A 24,099-nucleotide genomic window follows, 5' to 3' on the forward strand; every position below is an offset into this window, starting at 1 on the left:
GCTCATCTTCAAATGAAGATAGTGTAATTGCTACACTCCATATCCCTTTTAACTCCCATTTCTCTGATAAATGCTTGGTTATGAATTATCTTTGGGTGCCTTTGTCAAAAAGTATTTTTGTTTTAATCGTTTGTTCTCTGTAGTTTAGTAGTGTAATTGCGTTCTTCAACAAATCATTTGGACGGCCACTGTTGAATAATGAATAAAAAAACAGTTCTACGTTGAACGTTTGTGCCCTGCATGTTCTTCTTACACTCGAGGTTCACTTCTTATTATGGTCACTACTGCATACACTTGTATTGACTATCAAATAATTAGCAGTTTCATTTTTATTTGGAATCTGCTAGACTGTGTCGTCCTCAGGAATTAAAGCATAATCTAACCTTTCAAACAATTTTCATACGGTCTTTATAATCTATATTTAGTACATTCAGACGGAAAATGGGGTTCCTTGTAGCAAGTGCAGCTTGTATAATGATATTTTTAAGTTGAAGTCTTTTGGCTTGATTTTACGCGATTTTGTGTTTGTGTAGAACGGAGCTGTAGCGCTCGTACTTCAAATATTTCTGTACTTTTACCAGACAAAGTCCAGTTCTTTTTAGATCACAAAGAAACCATTCTGTTGAACCGTGTTCACGTGTCAAATTCGGGTGTATTTCACTGTGCATTTCGTTGTGTTTGAGTGTATCTAATAACGATGCGAACGCGCCTTGAGTTTTTTAGGTCCTTATTTTGTGAATCATCTGTAAGGTTATATGCGGGACAACATTTTGTATGAGATGTAGTTTTTCATTGTGTGGTGAAAAACTTCTAGCGGCTGCATTGAATTTGATGTTTGTTTATGAATAAATATGCTAGTAGAATTTTGAGTATTTTCGTCTAAGTTAAATTTATATTCATCTGAGTACAGTATTTCTTGCTCTATATCCTCCTCTTGTACACTTTCTACAATGATCTTATCTAAATAGTGTAGAATATCTTGTTTCTCCGTAAATATATCAAGAAATGTTTACAACTCGTCCTCTTCCGGTGTTCTTCTGATTTACCTCGATCGTCCATTCTTCTTCAAATCCTAGAAAATCCGCCTATGTGACCCTTTCGAAAAGATTTAAGCTTCTTAGTCATTTTCTTTAGGTAACGACACCAATATCGTATAGTGGTTTTACTTAAACTGCGTGTATGACAATTTTAAGACGTTTAAACAGTATGAACTTCATAAGTCAACGGCGTTAGATGTACAATAATACTCCGTTAAATAAGGAATTATAATGTGGGTGAACTCCAACTGTATTGATTCAAAGTAACACATCTCCGTCTAGTTTACCAGCGATTAAGTGTAAAGCAATTCAAATGTAAAGGTATAAATCACTATATGTTCAACAAGGAAACAGTCTACTTCATCATAATTTTTGAAATTTTTGGCATGTGTCGTTCATCTTGAATTTTCTCTATTTCAGTAGTTCTGTAACCAGGCAGACTATAGCTTATTGTTCACTTATACATCCCAACATTGTGCCATTGTTTTATGGTTGATTCTAAGTTTTTGTCTTTATTTTTTTCATTTATGTTCTTGGCTAAATGCCAATTTTTGAAACAGTTATCTGTTTTTAATGTGATTATGATACATATCATATCATAATGTTGACGTCTGTATCTCAATTTTTGACGTTTTTACCTATTAAGTCTGCTGTCAACATAATGGAATTTTATACTACTGTCATACATTGTACAAGTGAATGGTTTAGCTAGCTTTAAAATCAGGTTTAATCCGTCATTTTTTACATGACTATATCGATGCGCCATAATTTCTCCTTTCAGATTTCTTCAAAGTCGTTTGAGTAAATTTGAACACCGATAACTGCTGTTGCAAATATTTGTATATTACAGATATCTTTATCGCAACAAGATACAGGCTATAGAGAGTAGTACATTCGTCAACATTACAAATTTGTATGAGCTGTAAGTATAGAACCAATTACTGCATTCAGAAAAAAGTTCATGTGGAATCGTCATTTTATATAATATAGATTGAGCTCTTTGAATTAATTCAAAGCAAAAAACAGTAACGTCTAGTTTATCAGTTATACTATAATGCGTATATCAGCATAATAGGGTAGATCAATATCAATAAATGTTGAGTCAGGAAAACGCTTGACTTCAAAATAGTTTATAACATTGTTGACATTTCACGATTCTTTTTCTTTTTTTTATATTTTTTGGTTCTGTACGGCCGTCGATGGCTTGTAATCCCCCTTCCTCTTTTACAAAAAATAGAAAGAATGATCAGGTTGACAAACTGCATCAACGTCAATATACTTGACAAGCTTACTTAATTTTATCTGACTGACAGGTGCCTTTTAAGTTTATTTGATCTTTTCAGGCATCTATACAACAATGAAATATCTACAATAAAGCAGTTAGCTTTTGTAAATCTACCAAACCTGAGATATCTGTAAGTATATTGTATACATTACTACTTAATCAAAGCCAAAGCTCCTAACAATGATACATGAAAATAAATAGAAATTCTATAAACTCGAATAATAACTTTCAACGTATTGCAATGTTGTTTTCAGCTTATGAAAAATCGCTTTTGTTGATGTTCTTGTTGCTTAGTCTATTTTTTTCATTTAGTGTTTTGTGGAATCGTTTGTCTTTCAAAAGTTTTTTTTAATGTTATACCACGGCCATGTCAATTTCACTTTTTAACTACTTGAGTATCACCCGATATCATTCGTCTTGTTTTATGACATATAATTTCTTGACTTAGGTATTTGTATGTTGGTTTCTACATGGCTGAGTTCCTCTTATTGCAGTTTGCCTACACTTTAACGTTTGTTCAAATATATAATCTGCTATTACCGGACAAATTTGAGATTCGCTAATATATGTATTTTTATTTTTATTTTTAAGTTATGATAACTTTGTTGTTTAACCTTTCTTATAGTATTCTTGGTCTTTCTTACTACTTCATTTAATCTTTGATAAGGGAGGTGTTAGGATTTTAAGATACAATTTCGAAACTAATACACATAATATTGTGTAGATAACACATAACTTTCTGGTTAACGCATATCCATCAAGGATACATTTGAGATTCGTCTCTTTGAATTTACCAATCATACGCCCATCACCTACAATTGAAAAAATATGATTCTACTTTGTTTCAAAAATTATGTAACCATTCTGCTATCAGCAGTCAGCTTAGTTAACTTTTGTAATCATAATCTCATAAACATCCTTTAAATATTGGATTATCAGTCAATAATTCTACCTCATTCAAATCGTATTCAAATGACGTTAGATCAAATAATTATTGGAAATTGGTTGCGTATTTGCCTGAATGTGATCATATATTTAAACGAAAATCATATAACAATGTGAAGCAAGTGAATGCAGAAGGGGGCTGATTTCGTTGATGAATTTGACACTCGTATATTAGACATGAAAACAACCATCATCTTAGTTTTCAATGGACATATGAAAATTACTCATCGGTAGTAAAAACGCCATTATATTGGTAATATGCATACCAAAGAAACAACGAAGTCGTTAACATATTACAAGTGGTTACATGTAAAGAACAGACAGATGATAACGTTTAAGAGGAATTGTTCGCTTACATCGCTAAGTTTATATAAGTTCGTTGAAAAACACGGATTGTGAAAACAGTATCATAGACTGTAACGCGCATAGAAATCCTACTAATGCGGCAAATCATTGTGAACTTTGTACAGTACATGTTACAGCTGTCTTGAATTCAGTACGTAGATGTATACCTCATATTCTATGTTTTAATCGATTTTCCCTTAAAACCTATCTCTGAAAGTAAAAAAAGTATTATTCAATCCAAATCTTTATTCTAACTGTTCAACACCAATCCTCGTACATGTTACCTAACAAAATAGTTTTTTTTTTGTTCACTAGGTACCTACATAACAATGAGCTAACGTCAATGGTAGAATACACATTTGTTAATCTTCCATCACTTTATTATCTGTAAGTTACCTTTATTCACGATAACTAATGCATAATAACATTAACGGTACCAATTTTCTTGCACCAGATGCGCATTTCGACAATACATGTCTCTTCAGTGATGCTCGTGGCTAAATGCTAAATTATTAAGAATTCAAATCAGAATACATATCAAAACATGAAGATATCGCATTAACTGCAAATAGAGAGGGACTAGGAACCTTGTCTTTTGCACAAAAAGATAGTAAACTAGAGCAAATAGACAAAGGAAGGCACGTGTAGTAACACTTAGCGTTTCTTATTAACTGAGAAATGTATATACCATGTGATACCAGATTTCAATGTCAAGTGTCGTAGATATCCAAACATTTACAAGGTATATGCTATATAGCATTATCATGTCTTTGTGTTTTCATTGGTGTCATTTCATTTGTTAGCCACAGACGCTTATAGTACGGTGACTAGACTCAAAATTTAATCGTCAAACTATATTGCTATATTAAATATCATTGGATTCGCCAAAATAAGAACTTTAACAGTTTCGATGTCTTCAAAAAGAAATTAGGTAACAGTTTTGCATAAAATAAGGTAAAAGTTCAAATTCTATGTTTATCTTATTTTTCTATATTTTCTGAATTTGAAGATATATGTAGCAATGTATGTTAAATTTCAAATACAGAATTCTTAGACATCAATCAACCATGAAATTTCTCGAAAACGTTTAAGAAAAAAGACAGTTTAAAACGTCAATTTAAAGGAAAATTGCCTTTTTCAAATACGTGTTCTTTTATCCAAGATCAACACATATTCCTCCAGGTATGGTTCGCCAGTAAAACTGCATTTGCGACTATCAACCGACGACGGCAACTCTTCAACTACAGACTGTTAATCCATAATCCAAAAACATATTTTACGTATTTGTATTTGTCATTTGTATTTCGTTACGTTCAACTATGACGTTTATGTGCCAACATCGTGCATTAATTCATTAACGAAATATCAATCTATTTCAAGTTTTTTTAGAATATTCGTCAAGTTCTGTGGCATATTTTTTCTAATGAATTAGTATCGGAATAACAATTGGTCATCATCAATAGGGATTTAAATGTTACAAATATTCGTCGCGTCGCATTAAACCAGAGAAATACATAGAAAATTATATTATTAGTTACATAGTGTGCTAGTGACCTAATACAGTATATATGGGGTCAGTAAATTCCATATTCAGTGAGAGCGGAGCGGAAACTATCTATCTATCTATTACGTCACTAGCACACTATGTAACGAATTTATCTTACCGACTATCTTAACGTGTAAAATTTAGACTTGTGATCTATCAAAATGAGCAAGCCAGTCTTCAATACTGTCAGCATTTAGAAACTACTTCCATTGATCCTACAAGAATAGCCAACGATAACAACTTGTTGGGTTTAAATTTGTTTAATGAATTTATTTCAATCTTAATCATCAATTTCTTCGTCTGTTAGAATTTTTCTCAGTTCCGTTTTGTTTTTATCAAGAGACGTAATACCACTACTTACCGTGTATGAAATAAGCCCCGCCTCCCTACCACCTTATATGGAATATAAAGGGACGGAACTCCGCTACTAACCGTGTATGAAATAAGCCCCGCCTCCATACTAACCTAATATCAAATATAAACGGTCTTCAAGCGGACGCTTTTAACCAATCACATTCCTAGAAATGTATAGGAGGTAAGATAAAATTGTATATTTCGACATGTTTACTAACCACTCTATCACCTAAAATTAATTAACGACACTATACAAATAAAGCATAATCAAATTATAAACTCTGCATCGCATGAATGTATCAACGCCGCAAAATGTGAAATCACATTTAAATTTATAAATATTGAATATTGAATCAGGATTATGTTTATAATGGTGTTATTTTGTTGTATTTCCTAACAAATACAAGATAACATATTAATATAGAATTGTGTTTGTAATTAAGTAATTGTATTTTCTGACTATCCTGTGCATAAAGTTGCTTTAAACTAAAATCATATAAGTGAACTTGGTGATTAATTGTCATTTCTTTTACATACAAATAGAAAAAAAAACGAAATGACGCCTCAAACGATATCCAAGCATAATTACAAATAAAAAATAATTACTAAATACATGAATGTTGGATGAAGACATATCCAGACACGTCTAAAAGCAATACGAATTGACACTCAGCATAACAGTCATCATAATCAGGAATAAGCCACGCTCAGTACGTTAAAGACCAGACGACGTAGATGGAAAACCGCAATAAGACTCGGTATCGGAGTTATTGCACTTTACAATCAATAATCTTTCTTTTTACATTTTGTCTTTTATCTTTAAAACTTGTATTATCCTTTTAATTCACGATCTGCAATTCAAATGCAGATATTTCACTTAATAACTCAAGGTTTAGTGACTGTGTTGAACGTATCTTTTCTATCGAATTTAAAATGAATAATATCTTACATACCCATAAATTTGCCTCATATTCTGACAGACATCAAAAATAATGTTTATGTTGTCCAATTGAGAAGTTTCCAAATCTATGAGCCAACATTCAATCAGTGCCTGTATATAGAGTATATATAATATTTTAAAGAAAGTGTTTTCCAATCATTGACCTGATAACAAAAGTCAACTGATCGGTTTGACCCTGCACACGAGACGTGATGTTATTGTTATCAAAAAGTCAGATATTTTTCTTTCACTCTTGAAAACTGATTTTTTATAGGACCATTAAGAACCTAACTATATATAGAAATTTGTTACAGTGATTTAAGTGGAAACAACATTAGTCTAATTGAGGAACATGCTCTGGGAAACTTAACTGAACTATCAACGTTGTAAGTAGGCAAATATTGAAGAAAAACACACACAAACACAAACGCTCATACCTAATCAGATTTGTTCCTTGACATTTTTTCAGCTGTTTAGAAGACCATTTCAAGCACTTGTGCAATAAGTTTAAATTTCATTAATATGGAGGCAGTTTATTTGGGTTCGTGATAACACCAGATTCAAAGACTATACTTAATTAACGATGTAAATTCAAGCAGAAACAGGTCATAGCTCGGCGTTCAACAATAATAAAAACCCTTACCGTACCATAAAGGAACCTATCAGATGTCAAAATTACAAAATGCGAACAATTCAACCATACCATAAATCTTTTTTTAAAATTTGCCTTGCATAGTTAGTTATGAATCGCTCTTTTACAATGCAGTATTGTTAATCACAAAAAAATGAATTTGAAAAATCATAAAAAGGGTTAAATTGCAGCATTTCTATGTAATTTTTTATAATGTTTTCTAATTTCCTTGTGTTTGGACATAAAACCTATTGAGTTTTATATTCATTTAATTCCAGCAATGTTATAACTTATGTAAAAAAAATCATCTACCTACTTGTTCATTTTTATGTTGTCTGCTACTAGACATTAACATGAACTTTAACACCGGTTATTTTGCACAAACTTTTTATGTTTGCAGGGACCTTACTTCAAATCCAATCAACTGTAATTGCAGTGTAATTCCGTTCTGGTCCTGGATTATTGAAAGAGCATCTATTGGAACAAGCGCTAGATGTAGCGACGGAAAATTGGTTATATCTCTGAGATCCACTGAGCTTGACAAATGTAATCGTAAGTAATATAAAAATGATAAGTGATTATATTAAAGAAATAAACTAGTTTATTACTTTTTAATAAGACGCTTGTATTCTTAAAATAATGTGTCTACTCTATTAAAATAATTATACATTGTAGAAGAAAAATCATTGAAATGTTCACAAGTCTTGACATCATTTACACACATGAACAATCAAAGATAAAAAAATATATTTTAAAAAGCCTACACAGATAACTTATACAATCCTCGACACTATGAAAATAGTGGAATTTATTACTTTTGGAGTGTACAAATATCTTTGGAAGTACTTGATAAATTGACTTGGTTTGGTGATTTCAGATCTGTTCAAAGTTTTGATTTTTCTACCCTATATACCACCTTACCTCATGGTATTATTAGGAAAGAATTCACACACCTAATTGAAGGGGCATTTAAAAAGTCAGAATGCAAATATAAATGTGAAAACTCTTTAAAGTCAACAACAGAACTTTGTCAATTGGACCTGCTTTGATACTGTAACTGCCCTTGAATTTTTACTAGATAACATTTGTGTTCGCAATTGTATATCGTCAAGTTATCGGAATTCCAATGGAGACTAACTGTGCAAGTTTGATCGCTGACCAGTTTATATATTGTTATCGGTTACAATTTATGATTACAATCAGCAAAGACCCATTGAAACAAAATCTGATATATAAAAAATTATAACACTTTCAGATATTTGGATGATATATTGACGCTCAATAATGACGACCACAGTATGTACAAAAAAGAGTTGTTCCATGCTGAACTGACTTAAACTAAAGCTTATACCAACAATGAACACGGCCCTTACCGGGATCTTGACATCTATATCTTTAACGGGAAAATTAATACAAAAGTAATGATAAATGAGATGATTTTCATTTTTTTCATTTCCTGTTGTTAATTATCCATTTGTAAATGGTGATGTTCCCTTGTCACCATCTTATGGTGATTATATAGCTTAACTTGTTCGATTCGCTCGTACATATTTCACAATTCAAATATTATAAATAACCTGCTGATCAGTATTTATATCATTTTGACTCCAAACGACCGATGGCGTTTCATTTCAAAATATTATTTTACACAGAAACATCTTCAAAAAACATGATGAATTCAAATGCCCATTTATTATAGTATGCGTGTTCATAAGTCAATATTGTTCATGAAGAAAAACAAATAAACGTCATTTTGGTTTCTTAACTGTGAATTTTGTTCAAGTATACTGTTCGAACATTGTATATCATATAAACTCCGTCATAGTATCTCTGATCATTCCATTTCACCTTTTATTTTTAATCAGAACCATAATACGTGTCTTTAATGAGGTGACATGATTTAATCAGCAGGAACCAACAGCTCGGCAAATATAAGTGTTTTCATTTTTTATTTCAAATTATTTTTGATATATTTGCATTCAGGCTTGAAATTAATACTTTTAGAATGAAACTAACATAATGTCATAATTAGTCTATTTTAACCGGTTATTTCTATTCATATATGTGCCAAGGTTTTACCCATTAAAATATTCATTGACCACACGACGTATTTTTCAAAGATGTAACAACGTTTAAAGATGCCAGGCGTATCAACTGCACGGAGGACTCGTGTGAAATGTTTTAATAATATTTCTATGAATAAATCACTTGTACATATGAATGTTATAAAAAAGCTATGTGTAATATTATCGTCGTGGGTTCAACGTGTCAACATAGAGCTAGGTACGATAGCACGACATCAAAATCTACAATTGGGGTTTCTCTCGAAACCTTTGCTATTATTGGATCACAGTATTACCGTTACTCAAACCGTCTAGCTTTTCTATGGCTACTAAACTTTTCACCTCAATCACTTTAATTGAGTGATATTGACTCTTGGGCTCTTGGAAAAGGTCATAAAACGAAAACAACGAACATGCTGTGGCTAAAAATAGTTCCAGAATGCAAAATATTCTCACTGTATACAACATATTTATCAATTTTATAATATTAAACGCAATTTTTACATAATTTGATAAGGTTGGTATAATTTCATTTAAGCTGATAGTTGCCAATGCTTTAATGGCGGAAAATGTATTACGCGTGGGGATGGAAAAGTTATATGTGACTGTATTGGACAATGGACTGGCGAATTTTGTCTAGGTGAACACACTTGTTTTTATATTAATATATAAAGCTACTTTGAAATTATCAATATTTTAATTAGAAAAATCCTCATCACGTTGATTATGAAAAATGTTTTAAACTATAGTCATTTTATATATTTAATGTCAATGATAACAGTAATACACTGTACACCTTATCAAAACAAAAATACAAATGTTTATGGCAGTTGAAATTGAACAGAAAAATAATGTATTATTTTAGAAAATTATGATTAGATTAACCATGGTTTTTTTTTTACTGTGAATTCAAGTTATCATTATGAAGTCTATTGGTTACAAATATTCACTCTGGTTTTGGTAAAATGTTTTTTCATAACTATAATGGTGATTACACCAGTTGGGAAAAGCAAAATATGAGCAACAAAATTTGAAATTTGATAATAGAACATAAAATCAGTGCGTCTCGAATGACCGTAGAGCTGTTGTCAATTACTATCATTGGAACTTATGCAATTTATAATTTGATTTTATACATTTCACATCGTGTAAAGTAGAAAATCTCATTGGCACAGACAGCGTTTTAAAATTAGCATTATTTTTTAATATATACTTAAACAGAAAGTCAGTGTATGACATATGACTGTGGACTTGGAAACTGCTTTGTAGAACCAATAAATGGAACAGCGAAGTGTGTCTGTGACAACCATCAACCAACCTATTGTCCTGGTAAGCACTTTTGATTTAGGTAACAAATTGATCATATAATTATGAAACGAAAGCCTTTAAAACAATCGTTAAATTTATCAGTAAAAGGCACAAACCTTAAGATTTAGCGAAATGTATATAAATATATTTTAATTAATGAGCGATCTTGCATTTTTCTGATTTATTCAGAATATTAAAATGAAAAACAGCATATGTGAAAAAAGAGAACTAATAGTTCGAAGTGATATTTACATATTCATGTGTCATTAAAATATGCCAAACCACTTTTATTTATAAGTTTAATATTGTATCATTTAAAGATGAATAAATGTTATAATGTCACCATTTCCATTCTCAATTTTATTATAATGTCATATGTACAAGATAATATGGTGTTATTCTCAATTTTCATTTGAAACGATGTATGAGCTTAAACTCATTATTAACTTAATCCTAAATATCTTATGATACAATATATAACATACCATTCTTATATACGTGTCACCTACTAACATTAATAACTTTTGTTTCATTACTAAATTGCATGTTTGTAAGAATATTACGTTAATACTCTTGTAGTTATTAAACAATTATTAGAAAATATAGTCAAAATATGATAACATAATTTTTGAAAGGTGCAATGATTGTGTAAAAATTATCTACTTTATATGAAAATATAGAATATTAGAAGCAGTTATGAGTTAAAATCTGTTTTTCCTGCAGATTTGTTTTCGTTTGAATTTTAGTTTATAAATTTATTTATTGTTATTTAATTGCATTGTCAGTTTCATATTGCTCTGGTCGAATTATTAGCATTGTTGTATATAATTAAACACTTAAACTGTTTGTGAAAGAACATATTGAAGTGTTTTCAAAACAGTTAGTGTTTTCTTTTTTGTTTCAATCAATTCTATTTATAATTAAAAAGATAAATTCTTCGTCAATGAAAAACATTCAAGGGTTTTCAAAACATTTGTATTTTCTTATTTTTTTTTATATTTCTATCTTCATACCTTGTATCCTATATTGAAAATAATTCGCCATTTAGATTAGTTTTGTTTAAGGAAAATCAACATTATACTTATAATAGCAAATTTTCTGATTTAATCTGATTTCTTCATTGTCTTTGCAATAACGTATCTACGATTTTGAGAAAATGGTTCCAGAAACTGAAGATTACGACATGGAACGCGATGATTAGAAAACGCATTTAAAGGTAATTATTTCAAGAATGAGTAATTTTATGATCTGATGTGTGTATTTATTCTTACACAACCATTCCAATAGGGTTGTCTGTTAATAACTTTCCATTAATGTGTATGCATGTTATAGATGTATTATAATGACACTCATTACGATGATAATGTTATGGTACATGTCAAATACTCGCCAAAGATTGGCCATTTTGTCAGCATATTCCGAGTACGCGTCTTGAACACGTTCCCTTATAAGATAAGAGCTAATAAAAACGCATCCACCAACCAATGTAAAAAAAAGTGAGAAAAATATCCCTGTCTAAATTAAAACAAAAGGAAGAAGACTCGTCTTTGAGCTTGGTACTTTTTTGCAATACGCCATCGTTTGCGTCTACTAGCTATATACTAGTATATAAACTATTCATTCTGGAATTTAGCAGCTATGCTTTATGCCAAATGTTTGTATTAAAAAAATCAGCTGAAATATATCACTGTAAATAGTTATCAAAAGTACCAGGATTATAATTTTATACGCCGACGCGCGTTTCGTCTACATAAGACTCATCAGTGACGCTCAGATCAAAATAGTTAAAAAGCTAAAATAATACAAAGTTGAAGAGCATTGAGGATCCTTAATTCCAAAAAGTTGTGCCAAATACGGCTAAGGTAATCTACTCCTGGGGTAAGAAAATCCTTAGTTTTTCGAAAAATTCAAAGTTTTGTAAACAGAAAATTTATAAAAAATGACCATATAATTGATGTAAAAGATTTTATCAACGCGAAAACAAATCTTATAAAGAAAGCAAACAACGGAACAACGAAAACACTGAACAGTAACAAAAACAAACGCCAACATATATATAGTTTACACAAAAACGTACTGTTTCATAACAACTCCCATATCCATGACTTTCTACAGAACATTTCAAGAATACAAAGGTGGTTGAATCTGGCTAGACAAATATTCGGCGTATATGGCAATGCTAATATTACCTCTGAAATGACAATATACGTGACTGGAATACAGTACAAATAAACATAATAACACCCAGGAGATAACTTCAAACCCGAGATCAACCCTAGTTTTTGTCTGTTTGTCTTTTTTTTAATTTTTAGCCATGACGTTGTCAGTTTATTTTCGATTTATGAGTTTGCCTGTACCTTTGGTATCTTTCGTCCGCCTCATAAATGTTGTTACTCCACCAATTCTGTCTAGGTCAACAAGAAGATACCAGAAAATAATACATATTAAGAAAAAACAAATATTTCCTACGTATTGGTATTACTGTAAACAAATGAAAACACATTTCGGTAATATTTGTATCAAAAATAATCTGAGTTATTTGTTATCATTGTAAAAACTCTATGACTGATAGATTGAAATAATAAATAAAAATCATGAAATTTTAAAATGAGGCTATATTTTGTATGTTTTGTTTGTTTTTCAGATCTGAAGAACCTGTTATAGAACTTCCAATGATCCGGTTATTAGTAAGCTCTTATAAGGAATTAAAGATAAATTGCTTGTATTGCATGTCTACAGCACAATCACACAATCTCGTTGTATAACTACCAAACCACACTAAAACGATATTACAAAAAAGCAAAAGTTGATAATTTACAAAGGCAAATTAAAAAACACTATAACACGTATAAGATGATAAACAACGTCATTTCCTAGAATCTATATTTCACTGTCATAATATACTTCAAAATAAAAATAGTAAGGATTTTATTAATTTTTAAATAAACTTATGAACGAAAGCTTGCCTTATTGAAGAAAGCGTCAATGTATTAATATACAAGACATTAACATTTTTTTTAGATTCCAACTTATATGGAATTAACAGCAAGCACAATCGCCTCCATCGAAACCAAATTATATCATGCCGTTGTTCATAGTTGAGGCAAACTACTGGTACAATTCAACTGATATCGTGTCATGTTATTCCTCATTCATTTGAACGGTATTGTTCGACGTTGATAAGGATGCACGTCTTGCATTTACAAATACAACACAAATACACTGATCTATGAAAGTCATTCATATATTTACTGCTGTGGGTAGTCTTATGGTTTTTTTCAACCAACGAGCAGCCAAGTTAAAAAAAATATGCTCCTTGAACCTGGTATGCTTTCAAAGTACTGACTTTTGTTGATACATGATTTTTTGATCTTATATAAAGTTAAATATATCAATATAATTTTTAGTTGTTGTTATTATTCAATTGGATATTATAGGAAGATGTGGTATGAGTGCCAATGAAACAACTCTCCATCCAAATAACAATTTTTAAAAGTAAACCATTATAGGTCAATACATGGCCTTCAACACGGAGCCTTGGCTCACAGCGAACAAAAATCTATGAAGGGTCCCAAAATAACTAGTGTAAAACCATTCAAACGGGAAAACCAACGGTCTAATCTATATAAAAAACGAGAAACAAGAAACACGTATCAATTACATAAACAAACGACAACTACTGTATATCAGATTCCTGACTAAGGACAAGTGCAAACATTTGCAGCGGGAATAAACTTTTTAATGGTACCAAACCTTCTTCTTTTTTCTGTAACACTAGCATAACACGATAAAATATCAATTGGAAGGCTTAACTCAATCAAAAAATGTTAATACACTATCCACGAATAAATTTAATCTGCGATACCTGAATGCAAATGTACAGTTAATAAAATATAAGGGACAAACATTCAAGGCCAAAAAGCAAACAAACAAGTCCAAACAAAGCCATGGCAAGAAACCACCGCGAAATATTTAACCCTTCGAAAATAATCACTTTTGAAAAAACCCGGTTTTAATAATATCTACAGGTAAATGAAAAATAACTTTGTCGTTTTAGGTATTCTTCTTATGTGTATAAAATTCTTCCAATAATTAGAAATACAAAGAAAGTTCTGTCATATAAAAACATAATTTAACACTAGATACAAAATGGGGGGGGGGGGGAATATCAACAATAAAACTATACAATTAGAGCTAGCTAAAACTTCCCTGTACAGATTTAAGGAGAATAATCTTGATGTGCATACAAATGAAGTAAGTGAAAATTAGTAGATATTCCAAAGAATCAAAGCTGGTATATAAACAAGATCCATATTAATATCAAATAACAAAAAACATTATAAAAAGTATCAACAGGTCGAATTAACAAGAAAATACGATTTGAGAGTACTCGCAGTTACTGACAGCTAGTTAAAAGCCAAAAACAATTAATAATAAAAAATCATGAGACTAAACTCAACTAAACACATCCCAGGGATTTAGTATTTTAACGTCATGAACAGTCAGAGAAGACTTGACTTGTGCAATGTCAAACATAAATGTTTCGACAGGTAGTAGGATAGTGAGGACCGACTTCTTTAGAGATAAAAATTAACTTATGTGTGTCTCTATACATCCCGCCTCAAAAGAAGATACAATTTAAGTTATGTTTTAATTTGCTAATGACAAAATCGATATTAGTGCCCATGTAAACTATATTCAGAAATCTAATAACAATATTTTTTACGATAACCCTTACTTATAAGTTTGTTTAAAGGTTCGATGAGTTTACACGGATCACATGGTGATTTTCTCGCTTTAAGTACAATATTACCGTAAAATTTAGGATGTGAAATTTTTAATACGTTTTCTACAGGTACAGCCAAATTGACTAATCGAATATTTGTATCTATGAAAGAATTAAGTATAAGTTTTAAGTAATTCATGGTAACGAGTTGGAGTATATAAACACCGTATGATAGAGCCAAAGACATATCGCCGTCTAAAAATGGAAAATTAACAATAGGAAATGACAAATCGTCTCTTTTGTCGTAAATTTTAGTATGTAGTTTCCCGTTAGAAATTGAAATGTCTAAATCTAGAAAAGGAAAACTGCTGCTGTTTATGTTATATTTAGTTAAAGTAAGTTCTTTTGGGTAAATTTCGGAAGTATAATTAGAGAACTCTGGATTCTTCAACGAAAAAATATTATCCAGATATCGTTAGGTTTTTTTGAATGTATCAACCAAATATAACAATGATGGGCCTTTACTGAGTTTGGTCATAAACTGAGATTCGTAGCAATATAGAAATAAATCTGCTATTAAAGGGGCACATTTAGTGCCCATAGGAATACCTACTACCTGACTATTCACTTTATCGCTGAAACGTACACAAATGTTATATAACAGAAAATTTAAAGCTAAAATTGTTTTGTTAAAGATGTGTTAATAATCCGACTGTATGTCATTGATACATAAAGCAGCCTCAAGATAAAAATCGATTGTATAACTCCATCCAATGCTTACAATAGTATAAAAATATCGAACTCCAAGGAAATTTCAAACGGAAAGTTCGTATTCAAATGGCAAAATCAAATGGTCAAACATATCAAACAAATGGATAAAAACTGTCATATATCTAACTTGGTACAGGCATTCTTATGGAGAAAATGGTGGATTTAACCATGTTTCATAGCTAGTGTAACCTCTCACTCGTTCAGATTTTGGACGGAAATTGTGTTTTCTTAAATGTTTATACTGTGCTTGTTTAATTTGTTTATTAGTCTTTGTTTTGGTTTAAGTTTCATCATAACAAATTGAAAATATTACGATTTAAGTGTTCTGTCAGTGTTTACCATTTCCAGTTTAATTTGTTTCCGTCAGTTAATACAAATTCTAGTTTATACATTTATATCAATATACTGACACTAATGTTACGATTCCCTTGTGCAAATATGACTTAAGTGGCATCATCTTTGCTTCTTCTGTTTTTCTCATTTCATGATCCTAGCGTCTTGTATACATGTATGAGTCTTATTAAACTTAAAGGCGTACACGATAGGGGTTACAGGTGTATTGTATATTTCTTGAAGTTCTTAAAATATTTAGTTGCAATTGTAAAAATTTGATAGAAAAAAATGACATTATGAGAATTTAATTTTATTTACAATCTAGCTGTACACTTAAAGTCATTGCTGTTCAATTTTCAATTCTGCACAGCACTATATTTAAGCATGGCATAATACGAATTGAAAAATAAACTTATTTTCAGACGTTGCGGATATCTTTCGTTAACAAATGTGATTTTGTTCAGTAGACCGAACCATTTTTGATTGCACACCAACACACACACACATCATAATTTCTTTTATCAAATTTCGTTTGCAAGGTATCTCTCATTCATAGGCACAAATTTCAGCACAGTTGATTTAGGAGCATACTTCAAATCCGTTTCAATAAGAATCGTGTTCTGAAATTAAAAAAGAGGAAACGAATTATACATAGTGTCTAAAGTTTTAGATTATAGCTTTCCTATTAATATTTCAATTATCAGGTTGGATAACCCTACACACATATATCCAACTTTCTGTTCGTAATTGTAAAATGAATGTGTTTTGTTATTTGAACTATTTTGAAAACAACATGAACAACCTGTAAGTAAAAATATTCATTTCATGTAATTCTGTTTAGTTTTATTACTGTTAAACAAATATTGTTAAAAGATATGTGCAGAACGCAATTAATCGCGAGGCTATTTGAACTTACAGCTACATGGTCAAAAACTGAACATGAAATCAATTTGTGCGCTGTTAATATTTGTTATGGCATTGTTTTACATTTTTGGTTTAAATTTGTCGACCAAAGGTTTATATTGTATTGATTCCGTGGTTTCAAAATATATTCATAATTGAGGGTTCAAAGTTTAATGGATTTTTAGTTTTATAATGCCAAAGGGCATCACCAGCCCAGTAGTCAACACTTCGGTGTTGACATGAGTATCAATAATGTGGTCACTTTTTATAAATTTCCTGTTTACAAAATATTGATTTTTTTTCAAAAAACTAAGGATTTTCTATCCCAGGCATATATTACCTTAGCCGTATTTGGCACAACTCTTTAGCAGATTGTACATGATTGGCTCTTTATATATTTTGATATGAGCGTCACTGATGATTTTCATGTAGACGAAACGCTCGTCTGGCGTACTAAATTATAATCCTGGTACCTTTGATAACTATTACCACTAGATATCTACTAACAAGTAACGAAACTTTTCTGTAATATTTTCTACAAATAACAGGTCTATTGTTGAGCAGATCGACAGATATCACTCGAACAAAAAGTTAAATTCCCTTCTCGATTTACAAGGGGTTCTCGTACTAATTCACTGGTTTATGTGTTGTATTTTTTGCTTGTATTTGATTTATTTTGTCTTAATGGTCGGTTGGTCATGCTGTTTCTGATCTTTAGTCACATCTTCAATAGACTGGCATCCTGTCCTTTGCTAGTTTGGACAAAGATTGACTCAGATACCATATAGTGCAAGGAAGGAACCCAGCCTGTGGTGTCCATTTCCTTTCTTTATATTTTTTTCACAAAATATTTTTTTAAGTTCTTGATATTTTTTAATTTGTCAATCAATTTTCTACACATGTTATTCAGGTATAAGTATTTTATCAAGGAAAGAAGCGTGTTTTTCCACCGTTTTTAGTTCCATCGTTTTAAAAACATCGACGATGCTTGCACTAGAAATATATAAAAGAACAGTGAAGTGAACTGTGTGTTATGTGGGAGTTATTTTTATTTGATCAGTAGTAATGATAATTTTGCATCATTGTATTGCAAATGAATACACATTATGGTAATTATCTTACAAAACATCGAACAAAATCAACACATATATACAAGTAATCTCAAAGAATCCAGTACAGACATGTTATACTTACCGGCAATAGTTTAATACCAGACTGTTGGAATTGTAAATCCTTTGTCGATGGCATAGGAAACCCCTTGGTTCCGAGACCAATAATACCAAATATGAGTCAATATTGAGTCTACAACGCGTTAACACGATAAATGTCTGTGTCCGTGGTTATATGGAATTTAAAACATTTAACCAGATGTTTTTCTTTACGGAAGGTTATTTTCAAAAACATTATTTTAATTTTACAGTTTTAATTTGATATCTGTGTATTCTTTTTCAATTGTAATAGAATACTTGATTGCTAATAAAAAGAATAAAACATTGTAACGCTTAACATGAACTATTATTTATACGGCCATTCACATCAATATATGTTTTGTAAATTCAGTCATAGATTAGTCTTTAAAGACAGATGTGGCTTTTCAATTTTTCTAGTTTGACGTTCTGCTGTTGCGTTGTTAATTTGAATTTCGAATTCTTCAACCAAGTGCATTGTCGAGTCTTGCGAAAACGAAAAAAACGCGTCTGGCGTCAAATCATAAAAGCAGTACCTTTGTTTATATTTTATAAATATGTGACCCAGACGGCTTTTGCAACTAGTTAAGCAAGACCTGCATACCCTTTTACATCTTTAAGTTATAAATCGGTGTGTGTAGCAGGACGTCTTGAATACGTATGAACTTGATGTTTAGCAAACAACTATTAATCAATAATTCACCCATTAATGGCCTCACAAAATAAAATGCATATGTTAGCTTGCTTTTATGCATTATGTACCAATTCCGTCTATCACAGTATGAATGTTTCACTATATAAGTTTTCTAATGTTTATTATAAATATACGTACCGTTGATCATTGGTTCTATGGTGGTTATGGTTGCACTGTCAACAAGAAATTGTAAGGCTTTATCCTATAAAGAGATAGACAGAATGATAAATATAGAATATTGATATCTCTATGGTAACGGGAAATACCGTGTGTATATATGATAGAGAAGATATGGTTTTTATGATGATACATTAATGTATAAAAACAAAATGGGTCTTAAATACTGTAAAATAGTCTTTCTCGTTCGTCATAATTGTTTGACATTATTGATGTTTTTTTGTAACAAAATTAAATAATTATATACAATATCCAATCTACGCTTCTTACAAACTTATATCGATAAACCATTTATTTTCTTTTTCACTAAAAACATGTGAAGTACTTACATTTATTGTACCAATGGCAGAGTTCGTAACTTTTGTTTGAATCCTGAAAAACAAATGGTATTTTATTTTGGTTGTAACTTATAAATATCACAATTAGTTTTTCATGTTTCCGTTCGATAAACAAGCTACAGGTGCAATAAAAACAGACATCACCATTTCATAAAATATCAACGGAAAAACAAGCAATACGAAAACCAAATTTGACAGAAAACTATAACATGAGCAATTACAATGTAGGACATTACTCAACCCCCGGGATGATGAAATGTATATGATCTGGTAGTTTACGCAGAACATACTCCTTTGACAATTGGTACTGTATAAAAGTAGTAAATAAAAAATTACCGAATCAATGTAATCCATGCAGGGCTCGATGTATAAGAACGTACTTACAACGGAGAGTTATCTCATTGGCATTCAAACCACATCTTCTTATATCAACGACTTTACACTCTCGAGATAACATGTGTTGCAGTAACGACCATTTAAATGAATATTTTTATGCAAACCATAGATTTTCGTTAGCTTCTTGTGTCAATTGATACGAGCGTTTTATAAATTATCGACAAATAAATGTCACCAGCGTTGTATTCCGTATCCAATTTTATTGTGTAACAGGACTAAAAGATACACACTTTGGAACAATATGTTCACGCTTGAATTGTCGACGGTTTAGGAAAAGAGTAGGAGAGGTTACAAATGTCATATTATTAAAATCAAAATTCAGTGATACATTAATCACTAAAGAGAAATGAAAACAGATTGTTCTTATATCGTGTGTTTCACTAAGATGCTGATTACAAATCAAGTTGCACCACATCCCGTGAGGTGCATACTTATATCGGTAGATTACAGATTACAATGAAATATGTATTGATATATTTAAATTACACAAATTCAAATCGGAAAACATACTAGTATTTAATGTACTGGAATGGTGAGCATATTCTGCTAAACATGATTTATAATAATGGTCAGAATACTTACTTCATATCGTAAAGTTTTCCATGTATCATCTCATTTGCCATTGAAAGATTCACTTTTATTGATGCTTTCTGATAAAAAGAATCTGTAATGTGGAATAAATCAGTACGGACCACATACATTATACAATTTCATGTTCGGCTTTTCATCTTCAGAACAAATATATTGATACATGTATATGTAACGATCCTAGAAATATTCATCTCGCGTATATCAATATTTTTTGTAAACTATAGTATAATAGATTATATAATATTCATATTCTAATTTATCTTTATTATTACGGGCGATGTTGAACACAAAGTTATTATTTGTTTTTAATGCAATATTCTACTTTTTTCGTAGGATTGACTTGAACGCGAAACTTTGTTTTCAGGGGCCATTTAGTTGAACGGAAAACTTTGTTTTGGTGGCCATATATACCCTTTATCGTGTATCACACATAAACCCATTTTCCTTCTTAGTATTTCACATGTGTCACACGTTCACTAGATATTACAACTATCTTCCTTTTCGTGTGAAAATAAATATACATGAATCAATTAGCAATACATGTGTTTATATGAAGATACCCCAAAATATATAATATGAACCATACATATTTGTCATATATATTGACTGAATTATTTCGACGAAACGCCCTTTTGACGTACAAATTTATAAGCCTAATATATTTCATAAATACTTTTAAACGGAATATTAATTAAAATGCAAATATTTTCAGTTTCTTTTGATAACCTAGTGTGATAAAATTAAAAACATACTCACAGCATAGATTGTAAACAAATAATGTAGACTTTTGTCTGATTTCCTAGCCAACAGGGTTATGTTCCCTTCCGCTCGCACACCAAGGACTCCGACTGATATATTTGTCACTGGTGGTTTAGTGCTAAGCATGTGTAGTTCTACTGTACTATTTGGGAAAGCTTTTCCGATCTTCAAGTAATAAAAGATAAAATACTATAAAATATCTTTTGCTGCAAGATTTTATTGCAAAAACATTGCATCTATAACATTACAATAGCATGGCTATATATATAAAATTATAAATCTTTATCAAGACAAAACTTCATTAGGATCTTTTATAAATTGCAAATAAACTGTTCGTGTTAAGACAACATTGGTGTATCATCAACTAAAAGTTTCACTGTTTGTATTGACCTAGCCTGCTTAAATTCTTCAAAGTGAAATTACAATTTTAAAGGACGTGTATTAAGCAACTGACGGGAAACAATATTATAATACTCCCTGTCCAATCAAATCTTTATATATTCTTGACATACTCGTGATACTGTAACTCTGACTATCTATTGTATCCTGGTATCATTCTTATAACAATGATTGGCCAAACATCTTAAAGAAGTTTGATAGCAACCTATTTAAAAGTTGTTCCACATACATGTCTATAATAGATCTAATAATAACTGAAAAATCGCATTTAACTAAAAATTGTGTTTTCTACATATTTGTTAATCAAATTGTATAATATGCTTTTGGTACAATACATTTACAAAGAAATACAAAGAAAATTTTGAAATACGCTTTCAATTTCATTTATTCTTTAATTTACCTGTGGAATGAATTTCCCAATACACAGACCGGAACAGGTTGTGTTCAATATATCTTTCTTGTCTTTGATCTTGGAATGTAGAAAGAGAAAAAAAGATTGTTATTTTTCTCAAAACTATAAAATTTAATAACGAAAATGAAATATAAACCAACATTAAAAGTACACTGTATCCTATAAACGTTTTTATGCGTTTTAGAAATGAAAGTTTAAATTATTCATGGTGTTTAAGCTTTGATTTTTCTGCGATTTGCAGAATTTAAAAAAAAATATATTTTGATTAAGTTTAGAGAAACCTGGTCATTTTACGTTTGTAATTTCAATTTGTTTGTAAAGCAGTTGATGTTGGTGGTAAATTTGTGATAGTCTGTATTAGTCTGTTTTAATTTAGGTTTCGATATCGATGTACTATATACAAATGCTTGTTTATAAGTATTGAAGTATACAAATTGACTGCTACATATATTTTCTCACAATTAAAACTGCTAGACAAAATAGAATTTGATCAAACAATAAACCTTTTCTTTTCATACTGCATGTCAAAACATTTTGCGATATGTGTACACGTTTAATTGTTGGCTAGTTAACAAAATATCATTTAGTACTTTTTGAGGAATTAGCATGGTAGTTTCATCTTGTGTCAGTGTTATGTGAAAATAACTGTTCAATTGTTTTTACAGTTTATATGAAACATATAATTACATTTTTTGAAGTCAAGTTGAACACCAGCATGTTATGCAAGGAAGCTATTAAACCAGGAGTTCCAAATGGTGAGGTTGAAATAATCCCTTCGTAAATTTTACGGACGCCATCACGAGTTGGTTGACCGTTATGGAATAACCGTTTCAAAAATGATATCGGATATGTTCCTTACGTCGTAACTACAATCCCCTTCCCTTTCATGAATGTGACCTACCGAATTAGACTATTTACCGGATTTGTAATCACATAAGCAACACGACGGGTGCCACATGTGGAGCAGGATCTGCTTACCCTTCCGGAGCACCTGGTATCACCCTTAGTTTTTGGTGGGGTTCGTGTTGTTTATTCTTGAGTTTTCTATGTTGTGTCATGTGTTCTATTGTTTTTCTGTTTGTCGTTTTCATTTTTAGCCATGGCGTTGTCAGTTTGTTTTAGATTTATGAGTTTGACTGTCCCTTTGGTATCTTTCGTCCCTCTTTTATGTTTATGCGCTTGATAAAACAAAGTGTTGAAGACATAATCTGACAATGTGATGTAAACCATTCTCTTGCTGTCTGTGATTGGTGCCATAGATTGAGGTGCAAATGGTGCTTCAGTTTTATCACTAGTCCAGAGTATTTCTCCCTGTTAATAAAACATAATACAATTTTCATCAAACAATAAGACAGTGTAATTTCGTAGACCAGTTATCTCATAAGAATTTTTGTGTTTGTTTAGCAAACTAGAAATGTCTGCTTATTATTTTTCAAAATGCCACGACTCTTAGTTTTACACTGAAGCTTGACAGGGAATTGCAAATATAACGACCGTAGCATATTTAACATGTTTAAACATCAAAAGTATTCAGAAGACGTCATGTTTTGAACTGCTTTCGATTCTTCTTCTTCTAACTGTTTTATTAACAAACATCGAAATTAAATGCTGTTTAAAACTCAAAATTGTGATCCTCTAATTTTAGAAGTATTAATATTTTCAAAACTCTAAGGGAATATCAACTTTTGAAAGGGTAGCTTTTTTATAACAACAAAAGACAACAAAAGATAACATTGAAAATTTTACCTTAAGACTCGCTTCCATATACTGCGGAGTTGCCTTTGGAGCTGACATGAGTCTGTAGTCAAGTGTCGGGACTTTACCTAGTTTCACCTGAACTTTATATATAGTTTAAAGTAGAACATATGTTGACAACAATTTAACATCAGCTTTTTGACTCAATCAACAAATAAAACAGTATCCGAAATGTGTTGAATGAAGAGACATATGGGTAATAGA

General features: G+C 30.8%; 3 protein-coding genes across 3 annotated transcripts in view; 2 read left to right on the top strand and 1 right to left on the bottom strand.

Annotated features, from left to right (window-relative positions):
- The window catches only part of LOC143079903 (uncharacterized), a 270,874-nt gene that overhangs the window by 33,292 nt on the left and 213,483 nt on the right, over positions 1-24,099 (top strand). The window lies entirely within an intron of this gene.
- LOC143079909 (uncharacterized) lies at positions 1,873-13,807 on the top strand. Its single transcript, XM_076255539.1, has 9 exons — positions 1,873-1,959; positions 2,381-2,452; positions 3,928-3,999; positions 6,767-6,838; positions 7,484-7,635; positions 9,685-9,786; positions 10,368-11,670; positions 13,099-13,141; positions 13,476-13,807. The coding sequence occupies exons 3-7, from the start codon at positions 3,956-3,958 to the stop codon at positions 10,487-10,489; spliced, it is 492 nt and encodes a 163-aa protein (XP_076111654.1). The 5' UTR covers positions 1,873-1,959; positions 2,381-2,452; positions 3,928-3,955; the 3' UTR covers positions 10,490-11,670; positions 13,099-13,141; positions 13,476-13,807.
- Positions 16,579-22,880, bottom strand: LOC143079908 (lipopolysaccharide-binding protein-like). The gene is made up of 8 exons (XM_076255538.1): positions 22,828-22,880; positions 22,129-22,197; positions 21,327-21,494; positions 20,562-20,629; positions 19,575-19,617; positions 19,209-19,270; positions 18,382-18,460; positions 16,579-16,904 (listed from the first exon to the last, which is right to left on the bottom strand). Exons 1-8 carry the CDS (start codon positions 22,855-22,857, stop codon positions 16,806-16,808), a joined length of 618 nt encoding a protein of 205 aa, XP_076111653.1. The 5' UTR covers positions 22,858-22,880; the 3' UTR covers positions 16,579-16,805.

The sequence above is a fragment of the Mytilus galloprovincialis genome, chromosome 6, assembly GCF_965363235.1.
Source record: "Mytilus galloprovincialis chromosome 6, xbMytGall1.hap1.1, whole genome shotgun sequence".
NCBI classification, from domain to species: Eukaryota; Metazoa; Mollusca; class Bivalvia; order Mytilida; family Mytilidae; genus Mytilus; species Mytilus galloprovincialis.

Excerpts from the sequence above, each read along its gene's own strand:
- LOC143079908 (XM_076255538.1), bottom strand. The coding sequence starts at position 22,857 with ATGCTGGTGTTCAACTTGACTTCAAAAAAT. Across the intron at positions 21,495-22,128 it reads TTGGGAAATTCATTCCACAG|ATCGGAAAAGCTTTCCCAAA; the intron begins GTAAATTAAAGA and ends TATTACTTGAAG. Across the intron at positions 16,905-18,381 it reads CTGGTATTAAACTATTGCCG|AACACGATTCTTATTGAAAC; the intron begins GTAAGTATAACA and ends TTTTAATTTCAG.
- LOC143079909 (XM_076255539.1), top strand. The coding sequence starts at position 3,956 with ATGGTAGAATACACATTTGTTAATCTTCCATCACTTTATTATCT. Across the intron at positions 4,000-6,766 it reads CTTCCATCACTTTATTATCT|TGATTTAAGTGGAAACAACA; the intron begins GTAAGTTACCTT and ends AATTTGTTACAG. Across the intron at positions 9,787-10,367 it reads GACTGGCGAATTTTGTCTAG|AAAGTCAGTGTATGACATAT; the intron begins GTGAACACACTT and ends ATACTTAAACAG.